Genomic DNA, 13,223 nt, shown 5'->3' on the forward strand with positions numbered 1-13,223 from the left:
TCTGAATAAGAAATAACACACACACACGTGCGTGTATCAATCTTCTGAAAGGGCTGTTCCCAGACCTTTCAAGTTTGTTCTGATTCAACGGTGACATAAGTAAAATGTAAAATATAGTAAACTGATTTTGTAAACATGTGAGTTTTCTACTTAGGTATATTTACCCATGTTTCTATGATATATCGCTCGATGTATATTTGTGTAAACAAGTCACTTGTGAAACTGAAATTTTCATAACGATGCCAATTAACTCACAAAATATCCATTGTCTTTGCAATTTAGCATTCTCTTCCCCCCTTCCTAAAAATATTTACTGAAGACAAGTACAAGTACAAATGGTTCATCGATACATTTTATTCATTACAGGTCAAAAATAAAATAACCACTTGGCACACTTATACCAAGATTACATTTAGTATATGTGCATCCAGAATTTGCTTGAACATCCCGGTTGTCTGATAAAACCATAAGTTAAAAAGACGAAGTTTATGTTCCAAGAAAACAGAAATACTAATCTTTGGGGAAAAATCCATCAAGGCTTTGACGCTTTACAATTCAAGAATGAGATCCAAAATGCACAAATTTTTTCCAAAGTAAATCAAAATGTCAACATACAGCATTACATCTTTTATTATTCAAAGTAAACATCCTTCTTACTAGATACTGAAAGCTAAAGCCAATATTTGCCATAATTAAAAAGTTAGTTACATGAATTTAAATTCATTATTAATGTGACATGCTTGATTAAAACATCTATGCAAAGATTCTTCTTGAATTTAATATAGCTCCTGCATACTTCTTTCTCATACATTTTCATCAGTAGTGGCAAATAGAAACATCTCTTTCGTTTGCAACATAATACAACAGAGAAGAAAATACCAAACTCTGACCTTCAGTCCTATTTCTTCTGCTGACTGCACATACTTTTCTGCACAATATACCGAGTACAGATTTAAAGAAAGCAGTCATGGTCCTGTTGTGGAAAAAACATGCAAGATGCAGTAAAGACTAAGTCATAATATTGTTTTCTACTGAATGAATTGAGCATTTTTGTTTGAAGATATGGCATGAATAGCTGCATCAACTTTATAACATTAATGTACAGCACTCTGCTCAGGACAAAAAAAGCTAAGGCTCTTGATTGCTAACATTTAAGTTAATTCTTAAATGAACAAAACAATCACAGTCAAAGCGTCAATATTTCTTAATGAGTTGTGTGCAATCCAACATGTGCACACAGAAATTTCGGCATCATAGCAGATCATAGTATAACTCTGCTTCACTTCATGTGGTAGCAAACAGGAATGTGACCAAAACAAAAAAAATTTGTGTTATCAAGAAACACACATATATATACACGCACAAGCTTTCCACAATATATCAGCTGAATTCATAGGTTTTCCAAACTGTTAAAAATATCAAGGTAAAACAACATTTAAGAAGATAGTACAGTTGAAAATACTGTTGACCTGATCATCTTATTATCACAAATTCATATTCAGTCTCCATCAAATATACTTTTATTCCCACACCATGTTAACCACTGCCAAAACATTGCATCATTCACATCTTAATGCACATTGCAAAGCCCTTGATAAACATTCATGCTGAGTTTACAAAGTCTACACTGCTTGAGTACAACAGTCAATCACATGGTTTCCACAAAACAATGTAAGGTACTGGGATCAGATCTTGTCTTTTGGCTAACATAATTCTGTCTGGGCTTACAGAGCTGCTGTCAGGGATTCTGGATACTGTGGTTTTCCCTCCCTCCCTTCATCAAACTTCCCTAAAGAACAAAAAGATGACAATGTGATGGAACCTACTGACCAGCTGTTACCAGCCAACAGCTGGTCAAACAAAAGCTGTTCTGTCAGTAACAACGATTCTTAAAATTTGAAAGATGTATGCTCAATAATTCAGTGGGCCTAAATGTGCAAGCAATAACCTTTACTGACTAAACCAGGGCATATTCAGGTTATAGGCTTGACATATGTATCAACCCAACAGTTCAAACAACAATGGTAAGTGTTATACAAATAAGCATGAGCACTTCTTTTACATTTGCAGTGCATCCACCACATTCACCAAACAAAACATTTTCTATGATAAATGTTATGAATGAGTTATTTATGGCAAAGGTTATTGAAACAACAATAAACTAAGTAAATAAACAACCAAGGCAAAATAATCTTGGGATCATATCAAGCATCAGAAGCCGGTTTGGTCTGGCCATGTGACCAGGCACAACACCCTGTTGAAGACTGTCATTCAAGGTTGATGCCATGGTGGCCAGAGGAAGAACTAGGTTACAAAAATAAAGGAGTGGAATGGTTGTCCTGTGCAGGACCTGCTCACTATCATCTAGGAAAGGCAGATTTGTCAACTGCAGCATTTATCCATATGCTTCCCCCAACAACTTAGTCCTAGAAATAATATCAGTCAGGACTGGGAATGAAGCCAGCTGTATATGCAAAATGTTTTCTAACAAGATCACAACAGAGCAGAAATACTTGTTGAAAGGAAGTGGAAGTAAATAACCTACCATTAAGAAAACAAATGCAAAGAGCCAAAACTTGTTATGTAGCTGAAAGCTGAAGGAATGCTAAAAATATAGCATTCTCCTGACTTTGTATCTAATTTTAGTAATTCTGTAATAATTCCTCCAGCCCCTTTGAAAAATTTACTGAAAGTCTTTCAGAGACATTACTGCCATGGGTTTTGTGTATGACTAAGTTTAACATAACTGCATCAAATTATTTAATGAAGAAATGGCTTAATGTTTATTAAAAAAAATTTTATCTGTCATTTGCCAGAGACTTAAGTAGTTATTCAAAGCACAGAACGGCCTTAAAGTTAATAAAGTTGATTAGTATGTATAATATACCAAGATATTCCTGTTGAACCTTTAAAGATTATTTTAAACACTTAACTCAAAATTCTCAGTTTTTTTACAACACTACAAAACAACTCAGGTATTTACAATGACAATAACCTATACCAACATTGCTGCCACTTCACGAAGTGCGAACTTTAAAACCTAAGGGACCATCATGGACAAACACTTCAAAACTTAACTTAAACCAGATAAACCAAACACTTCAAAACTTACACCAGATATATACAAGTTTTCACAAGCAGCTTTTTCCACTCAGCTCAGCATTTAGTTTTAGAACAGTCAAGAATTTTAAAATGAAATGGACTAACATCACACTTATGACTAGTCAATAATAATTATGAAATGCAAAGACAAAGAAACAACAGCAAATCTGTCTAAGATTAAGGATGTCTAGCCAGTTTATCACAGCCAAATCAAGACAGACAGCTAGTGAAGAAATATTACAGGGACTCTTTTGTTCATATAAATATTGCCAAATTGTTCAAGTCATTTTAAAATACTTACCTATTTGCAACAAGACATATTTCTATTCTTAGCTTAAACACAATGCATTACTTCTAGTAAATATTATTACCACCTATCAGCTTTGAAACATCATGTTGTCTGATTCTACTTTTTTGAAAATGCTTCACTTTTTGCAACTCAATTCCAAACTGTGAAGTCAGGCTCACATCACTTCAGATGCTCTTAAAGTAATTCTCAAACTTCAAAAATAAACTGTAATCTCATAAAATATGCACTAGATAACTCTTGAACACATACAGGGTATACAACACATTAAATATATTCCAGATGATTCCAATCAATGCCAAAAAAAAAGTTATGAGCCTTGATCTCTTCAGCTCCAGCCACCCCAGAGCCAAGACGTTCACGTGGATTGTAACGGAGAAGCTAGAACAGACAAAAGGTGAAGTGAAAAACAGAACAAATAATAATCCATATAAAACGAAAACACCTTCCTGAACATATATATATGCATGCACTCATGCAGAGAGATGCACACACACAGATACAACAAAAAAATCACAAACATTTAACAGCATAAAATTCACTTTTTTAAAATATTCATAATTTGCATTCAGATTAATCTAGACAGAAATCTACTCAAGACAATTCAAACATTTCAGCTATGTTTTCTCTTTCTTGCATTTAACATTTCTTACATCAAACTCATAGAATGAAGCATCAATGAGTGAAATTATCACTTATTTCTGGCATTAAAGATAGTGATAAAGAAAAAGAAAAAGATGAGGATGCTTAAGTTCTACTACCTCTTGCAGCAGACTGTGACCCTCTGATGATACATGTGGTGGGATGTAAATGTTAGTATAAGACAAAATTCCTCCAGGATGACAGAAATGCAAACTCTGAAAAAAAAATAGACAATTGTTAAAGTAAGGTATGATAGCAGGGCTTCTGCTTACGCAAAAAATTGCGTACAGTACGCATTAAATGTTCGGAGGACCCCTTCAATTTTTGTCAATCGGGTCCCATTCAAATTTGGGCGAAGAACAGGGACCCCTTAAAAATCTGAAGAAGGGGTCTCTGGGACCCCAAAGAATTTAGCCTTAGCAGAAGCCCTGTATGATAGTGTTAATTCTTGGATCATAGACTGCAAAAACAATAATGACTCATTACAGTAAAGTTAATTTTGCTTATTACAATATTTTATGAACCAAAGACTGCTCTTTGCATGTTTTGTGTTTTTGCACACTCTTCCAAAATGATGCTACAAAATCTATTCCTCTTCGTGCATCAGGTTGCACATAAGGCCGCAACCAGAGTCCGTCACCGATGTTTCCTTTCATCTCCGATGTTACAAATATGATGCTTAAAATTAGTGACAATTCTCCCATGTCATAAAAAGTTAGGCAATGTCAACAACTCTTGAACAATGACATACCTTTCCTACCAGAAGCTCATACAAGAGTGCACCAAAACTCCACCAGTCACAGGAGCTGTCATACCCAGATATCAGACGAACCTCTAGAAATAAAAATACTTATTTCAGATAGTTTGCCTTGGTGATCAAAATTGTGTGCACATGCACATATGCATATACTGATCTGATGGACATGATGATGCAAAGGAAAAGTAATAATGCTTTATAGTTGTACATTACCAGAAAGGAAACAAAAATTGTGTAGTTTATTTACCACAGAAAAAAAATGGACTAAGGTAGACAATATTTCTTCAGTCCCAAAACTCAGAAGGCAACTCAGTAAGAAGTCATGAGCTCACCTGGTGCTACATACATCTGCTCTACTGCTGTCCAGTCTAACTCTTTTTCTGCTTGTCCAATTTGGCAAAAGTAGGTCAGAAAAATGTGGCCACCTTCCCCAAGCAGTATATTATCTGGTTTTAAATCCCTGTAACAGAAAACTGTGTAACTACAGTTTACAATTGCATACAAATTTCAGAATGTAAGCAGTTCTTTATAGAAGGTGGTAAGAAGAAAAAAATTCAGGTGAAATTAATAAGGCAACACGTTACATCTCAACCCCTAAAGCAGGGGTCTGTGAAATGTGTAAGCATAAAGTTTTGTTAAGCTCTGGAGCACTTGGTAAATGTAACCATTCTCCTTTTCTTTAGTATGTTTGTCTTCAATTTTCTTAAACACAAGTAACATTTTTTATCCCATTCATCATCCCTGCCATCTGTTTTATCAGGATTCTTTCTTGCTGTGTAACATAAATTACCTGCAGATGATGCCCAAAGAGTGAAGACGAGATAAGGCAATGACCAGCTCAGCTGCCCACCGCTGCACCACAGTTTCAGGCAGCACCATCTGCTCTACGCTCTCACGGTCAAGGTTTTCAAAAAGGTCTGAGATGGCCCGTGCACGATTGCGGGTAGGCGACTTAACATCGCACTCAAATGAGGCCGACCGTGTCATGTCACCTGAAATGCTCCTACAGAAGGACACTTTTCTCCCTGTGTGCTTTGGCAAACTTGCAGTACTGGAAACTGTTGCTTTGGGAAGTGGGGTGCTGAAGGAAATTGATCTCTTTCCAGGAGAGCAGGATAAGGTTGGTGATGATGTAAAAGATGCTGATTTCTGTCTAGTGCTAACTTCTCCATCCAGGGTGAGATCGATACCATTTTGTTTCATGACAGAACTATTATCTAACTGAGAACCTCTTTCAATGTCATCAGCCACTGAGGACAGATGCCTCAGAGTTTCTGCTTTGTCCTCAGTCTGAGATGTCCTCCGCTTACTGCTAGGTTCATGACAACACACCGTAACTGACACATCACCCATTCCAACAATGACATTGCCATTTTCTGTTCCTTTCAGACTTGCATGCTCTGCCGAGTCATCTTCATCCGATGTTCGATGAAGGTCATAGATACTAATTTCATCAGACTCACTTGAATCTCTCTCAGGGACAACATCCTCTCTCTGCCCGGAATGTTCACCAATGGACTCTTTTGGCTGCAAATGATTTTCTGAAGTAAATGCTTTGTCATCTGCTTCTGACAATGTGCGCTCCACTGATCTCAGCAACTGTCTTGAAGTCTCCACAATGCTGTTTAATCCTGCACTGCTTTCTGAGGGTGCTGTCTCAGATAAAACAGGACCAACAAATGATTCAGAAAACACTTCATCTGCAAATGAACCATGAGTAACAGAACCTGTCTGTGCTGAAATGGGCATATTCTGGTCATCAACCTCTTCCAAGGGCTGACTGGTGGAGAGAGTACTGCTGAGATGAGCATTGTAGTCACTGTCAAAGCTGTTGATGGAAAAATTTTCCAAGTTCACTTTGTTTTTCTTTAGCAAGTCCTGAAACTGGTCCATTCCCTCCAAAGACGTTGGGAAGTGATCAACACCTGCCTGTACTTCCTCTTGACTTAATGAACGATGGAACTCGTCTGAAGATAAACTAGAGAGACGTCTTGAATCTATTGGTTCTGAAGATCTGTCTCCCTCACCATCAAAATGTTCACTCTTCTGCTCTTCTTTGGTGGACTGGTCTTCAGGTGACTCAATCTCTTCTCTCAACTTGGAAAAGCGGACACCTGTAGGAGAAAAGACAGGATCTCCAGGTCGTAGGATTTCAGCAGCTGTGACACTTTGATTTTCACCTGGCTTCTTCTGAAGATTATCCAATACAGTGTTAGTGCTCTCAAACATTTTGTGCCCAGTATAAATGTTGCCCACTGGAGCACCTATATTGAAATAATTATCCATATTAGTAGCATTGGCTGAAAGACCAGATGACTGCTGCAAATAAGCTGCAATGTATGACCAAAGCCGACCACCACTAGCATACTGCAGCAGAAGATAGAGAGCACTGTCAGTCTCAAAAAATTTATGAAGGTTGACCATATATGGGCATGTAGTTGGAAGAATGCTCCGCTGTCCTCCCTCAGTAGCCAGCAGACCAGATGCTGACTTCTGAATTGTCTACAAAGGCAAAAATTGATCTGCTGTTAAACTAATTGACATTATTTTAACATTATGTATGGTTAGGCCAAAATATTTTTCTGTATTTTTTGTTAAATGCCATCATTTCAAATGCCATTTCAACAAACAATTTGAAATAAAAAATAATTTGTTTTCTTTTTTAGGCATTAAAGGATGAGTTAGGAGTGAGATTTTTCCAAATGATACAATGCAAGATACTATTTCCTCACTTGGGTGAACACCCTGCTTCAAGATATGTTTAATTAGGAGTATTTGTGTACAAATGTGCTGTGATGAATTTGACATCTTTCTGTGCAGACATGCATCTTGAGAATAGAAGGGGGAATTCAAAGATTTCATCATGGGGAATTAGCATCTTGTCTAGTCATTAGAAAAAAGTTTGCACCTCACTAGACTTTGAAAATTGAAAATCTAACGCTTTAAGATCATGCTAAAATAATGATAATTTTAAAAAAAAATTATTTCATGCAACATTATGCAGAAAAGTGAAATATTTTCATTTGCTCATAATACTAAATAATTGAACATTTTGAGGTTTAAACTTTAAGACAGTAAACTTGACTTGCATTCATCTCCACTGCATATTATAAATAACAACAACAATAATAACAATAGCAGCCAAAACACAACCAGATCAGTTGCTCATAAGAGGAAAAGTGCCTCATGACCCATGGGCAGTGAGATATCATAGACGACCCAGGGGCAGTGAGATATCATAGTTAACTATGTCCAGGGCATGGTATGTTCAAGTCAGGGTTTAACTCTCTCCTTCTGCCACCTCTTTCCTGAAAGCTGGATAAGCAGGAAGATTTTTCCTGCCACTGCCCCAGGTAAGTCTCAAATCAGTGAGCTTCTCTGAATGCTGGGTAGAGGGGAAGGGGACATTTCATACCTCTTAATACAAAACTATGCCAAGTTAAGAACTGGCCAAGCTTCTTAAGTTTCAAAATATCCATGAAAGATCTAGGATATATATACCAAAAATAGAGAAAAATCATTCCAACTATAGACACACATATGAAATGACAAAAACATTATTACCTTTATGACAAAAGTCTCATCTGTGTTCTTGTCAAGGACTAGAATGACTTTGTCAATAGCACCCAACACCTGATAGTGTCTTAGATCACGAATGGACCCTCTGATAAATGCAAATGATGGATCCAGCTCTAAAGATGGTGAAACATAGCTATCAGCCTGAAGAATCAAAAAAATTTTAATCAATTAATTGTTCCTACAGAAAATTTTTTCCCCAACTTTTTTTTAAAGACCCTTTTCTCCCTTTCAACATGAGATAAAGTAGTTAAGATATAAAATGAGATCTGTAACAATTTAAAGAACACTGCTGACTTCCTGTCAGAAGATGTATCAATGTCTTGAACAATTAAAACTAATTTTTTAAATCAGTGATTTTTTTTGTTTTGTTTAAATGTAATTGCTTACAGCCCAACGACGTTCATCCAAATTTTCTGTTGCTAGATGTCTGTTATACAGGTCTTCAGCTTTCATAAGATACTGAGCTGTTTTACGCCTAACAGCATCTCGACGAGCCTTGTTGACATCTCCTTGAACCCCTTGCAGTAGAATGCCCACGCCAATCTTGTAATGGTTGAATGCCTGCTGGTAATGTCCAGAAGCTTCACTGTTCTGCGCCAAGCAGATCTGACTGGCAGCTAAATAAATGTAGTCCTCTTTACCACCCAAGTCCATAGTGGACACACTGGTCATTGTAGGAGAACGTAACTTAGCCCTTGCAGGGCTGACTGCAGGGCTCAGTGAAGGAGTGGCTGAGGCAGAGCCAGCTCTCCCAGGCACTGGAGTGGCTGAAACAGAGCCAGCTCTGCTGGTTCCAGGCACCGGAGATGAAGATTTTGAATCATGAAGCAAAGCAGACCTGTGAAAAATAATAGCATTCCCACAATGCTGATGATGTTTATCAAAGAGCACTTCTAGTGGCACCCCCTTGAATGTATGTAACCCCAATGAAAAATTGTCATCTATTTCATCAAACCACTCAATAGGGAGTATAGTAACCCTACTATGCCTTTGCCACCTAGAAAACGATCTCTCTCACCATCAGAAGCACTCACTGAGACATTTTGTTATGCTCAATACAGACTTGTTACGTCTCCAAAACAAAAGGCTTTATATCTATTCACACATTCCATACTTTTTTAAAGGTAGAAATTGCACCCAAGTTGCAATGACAGAACACTAACATTCTACTGAATGAAAATTCTTCCAGAATTGCATTATTAAATAATCTCTTAGGAGATAATCCTTTTTTCAAGTCTATAGCATATCCACATTTTTATCATGTTGAGGCTATTAGCTCCATCAAGGGTCAAAAATAAACTTTTCATTGTTTAAGAAAGTCAAAACTAATATTAGAAAGAAAAAAGTCTGTGCTACTGAATTTTTTTTAACTGCAGTACAAATCATTAAAAATACCTAGGGATACTAAAACTAAATGTAGATTCTTTACTGTGTCATCATAACAATAAATCAATTTATTCATCACCACCTGACCTAGTATGTAAAGGAGATGTAACTACGCTGGAGGCTGAGCTGATGCTGTGTGTGGTAGATCCATGGCTGGACAAGTCAATATCCCCTTTTCCACAAATGACTTTTTCTTCCATACTACTTGTTGGTCCAAGTGAGCTGACTGGTACAAAGTGTTCATCACCTTTTCCAACTTCTACAGTAGAACCTGATGAATCTTTCCTTATTAGCATGCCACCATCCAAACTATGGACCTCCAAACCTGGGTCCTGCAGGTTTGACAAATGACCAACAGCAGCAGGTGAAGATCCAGTGTTAGTCTCATTATTCCCGGCAGTGCTCAGCCCAGCAAAGCCATTGGTATCCTCCATGCCAGCACAAGCTGAAATGGCTTCCATCAGCCACGTGTTGCTCTTTACTAGCTCACCCTCAGAATCAGCTTCTGTTTCACTGGCAGTGTCCCTCTCGGCACGGAGAGGGTCAAAAAAGTTTAGATCAGCATCTGGCAAGGAAGAACTGAGAATGGAGTCCAAGTCACCTGTGTCTGTGTCCTCCTCACCTGTAGATGAGTCAAGGCTAATGCTGTCAGGAATCTGGGGAAACTGCCAAGTCCCTTCCAACAGTTTGGGTCTGAAATAAAAAAGAACAGAAAGAATCTAATAATGCACAAGAAATGTCCTTTTCTTTGTATTGCATATTGCATCATGAGTGATTGACAAATAGAGCTATCATGACAAATGCACAGTTCCCACTCTCCCAGTCTAGCATCACAAGCATGACAAAGCCTAGTATGTGCCTTTATTTATATTACGGAAAATCCAAACAAATCACTTTAAAATGTTTTACATGAGCCTGGAGAAACTACTCACAATACTCTTCAGGAATGTGTGACCTCATAATAAATAATTTTCATTTCAGACTAATAATGATAACTCCCAATAAATCCTTTCTAAATTCACATTAAATTGTATACTATTATGGTTTTTTTTTTGACAAAACAAACCAACATTTTCCAGAGAAAGACTCACCAGACCATACTAGTAACCAGGTTTATTTATAATTAGTCAAGGAAAGATAAGTGACTTACCTTGCTGAGTCCAGAGTTTGATGCAAACTGATCTCCCCTTCGTTCTTGTAGGTGTTTGTGCCGTTAGTTTCTTCGCCTCCTGTCTCTGCTGGATCCGACAAAAAACTTTGGTTCCAAACAAATGGTGGGCAGGATGCAGAGACAGGTGTGGGGGAGATATTGGGAGCAGGAAGCCCATCCCCCAAGGGTGGCCAGCTTGACAGTATGTCCATCCCTGATCCCCTAGCATTTTCACTTTCTGGAGCAGGTTGAGGAGACAGCAGATCTGATTTGGATGATTCTATCTGTCCATCCTGAAACCAAAATAGAAAAGATGTCAGAAAACAGACAATAATATATGAGAATTTCTTGTTTCATCTGTAAAAAAGGTATAAGACAAAATGTGTTTACCCATGGGCTGTTGACTATATCCTTAAGAGTTTAATTAATGATCATACTTATTTGGATATTATTATTTTCTCTATTTACTAAGTTTGTGAAAATTTTGAACAAAAATCTATTGTCTCTTCCTCTATGAGAAAAGAGCTTTCTGACTTCCAGTTTCCTGGATGAATCCATTCAAAAGTGTATTCATACTTAACATAAACAACATACTACAGTATAACAAAAAAGCAGAAGGTATAAAATGATGATTACAGCAAGAAACTGTGCCAGCAGTGGTGATTTATACAAATGTGGCTGAGTTCCAATGAAGTTTAGCAAAGCCAATGCACTCTGACGTCGTTCTTCTATGACTGCTTCTTCAAAACGACCTGCAAATAACAGCAAATGAAAAAGTAATACAAATAAATATTGTTTATCTGGTGACAATTCTTCTCAGGGTCTTTTGTGTGTGAAAGGGTGATAGAGAGGACAGCGCTGTGGGATACAGAGTTTTCAAATGAAAATGGAATAGATTTTGACTACTTTTTATAAAGAAATTTACAGATATATACACACACAATGTTAAGATAATATTTAGAAACCACATGTGAACTATTAAAAATCTTTAAATTTAACATTTAAATGAATTTAATAATATTTGCAATAATGCCCATGCTGTTCAATGCCACAAAATATTTATTCATAATTCTTACCAAAGACTTTTGGCTTTGCAAAGACTGGGAACTGGTCACGCCTATGCAAAGCTTTGTGAAGATTTAACATAGACTTGTAGAGGTTTTTAAAGTCATTGTAGCGCTTCCAAGTCACTATCTGAAAAATCATCTCAATTGTTAGGTTTTTACGATATACCTCACTAAAAGCTAGAAGTAAACAGCCATACTTTAAATTTAGCTATTTATTATTATGCTTATAAATTTTTCATTTTTAAACAGCAATTAACCATAAAAACTTGTCCTCTAAAAAAAAAAAAATAATATTCATCTCACAGGATTGCATTCTTGTCATAAACTAGACAGGGCTTCTGCTTGCGCAAAAAATTGCGTACAGTACGCATTAAAAGTTCGGAGGACCCCTTCAATTTTCGTCAATGGGTCCCATTCAAATTTGGGCGAAGAACAGGGACCTCTTAAAAATCTGAAGAAGTATTTAGCCTTAGCAGAAGCCCTGCTAGATATTTAATTTTAAAAAGAAAAACAATAAAATTTAACATAGAAACTGCATTTAATCACTGGGAAGTGGAATTTTCTAAAATTTGTGTTACCTAGCGCACTTTCCACTCTTCACCTAATCATGGGTAATGATAGTTAAGCAATGATTAAAAGGATCACTTACCACATTCAGACTCTCTGGACAGCTGATGGGAAAAAACTGCAAAATAACATAAATGGTACCATTTCATAGAGCTTAATCGGCAGTACTTTTACATTTCTTTCTTCCACCCACCTATTCTCCCAAAGAAGTTTAGTTTTCCAAATCTTAACTGTTGCTCACAAAAGCATAATAAACAAATCTTTACCTTTGTCTCTTCTTCCTCCTCTCTCTCTCTCTCACACACAGGGTCGAAAACACAAAACCAAAAGCCTTAATATGTGTAAAATAAACTATTATTTAATATGTACCTACAGATGTACTGCAGTAACTTACTCTGCATGTAATTTTGTAGACTGTGAAGCCTTTTAAGTGCATCCTAGGTTCAGATACATCGAAGTTCCATATCTTGTCATGAACAGAAAGCTTTAAATCACTAGCACTTCCTTGCTTCGACATCATTTCAATCTTTTGGAAATAACAACTTGAAGTATCAATATCCTGCTTGGTCTTCTTAAGCTCATTCAAATGATAAGCTGTGATTACGAGACGGTCAATTATTTCACAAGTAGCCGAACTCTGAAATCGTCTGTTCAGGAACTAACATT

At 36.9% G+C, this 13,223-nt stretch overlaps 1 protein-coding gene across 1 annotated transcript; it reads right to left on the reverse strand.

Moving 5' to 3' along the window:
• Positions 1-339: 339 nt before the first annotated feature.
• LOC112570262 lies at positions 340-13,220 on the reverse strand. The gene is made up of 13 exons (XM_025248643.1): positions 12,952-13,220; positions 12,640-12,675; positions 12,000-12,117; positions 11,560-11,675; positions 10,924-11,216; positions 9,861-10,466; positions 8,775-9,225; positions 8,373-8,528; positions 5,599-7,310; positions 5,141-5,268; positions 4,803-4,885; positions 4,171-4,266; positions 340-3,790 (listed from the first exon to the last, which is right to left on the reverse strand). The coding sequence occupies exons 1-13, from the start codon at positions 13,075-13,077 to the stop codon at positions 3,677-3,679; spliced, it is 4,035 nt and encodes a 1,344-aa protein (XP_025104428.1). The 5' UTR covers positions 13,078-13,220; the 3' UTR covers positions 340-3,676.
• Positions 13,221-13,223: the final 3 nt, after the last annotated feature.

This window comes from Pomacea canaliculata, linkage group LG8 (assembly GCF_003073045.1).
Source record: "Pomacea canaliculata isolate SZHN2017 linkage group LG8, ASM307304v1, whole genome shotgun sequence".
Classification (NCBI taxonomy): Eukaryota; Metazoa; Mollusca; class Gastropoda; order Architaenioglossa; family Ampullariidae; genus Pomacea; species Pomacea canaliculata.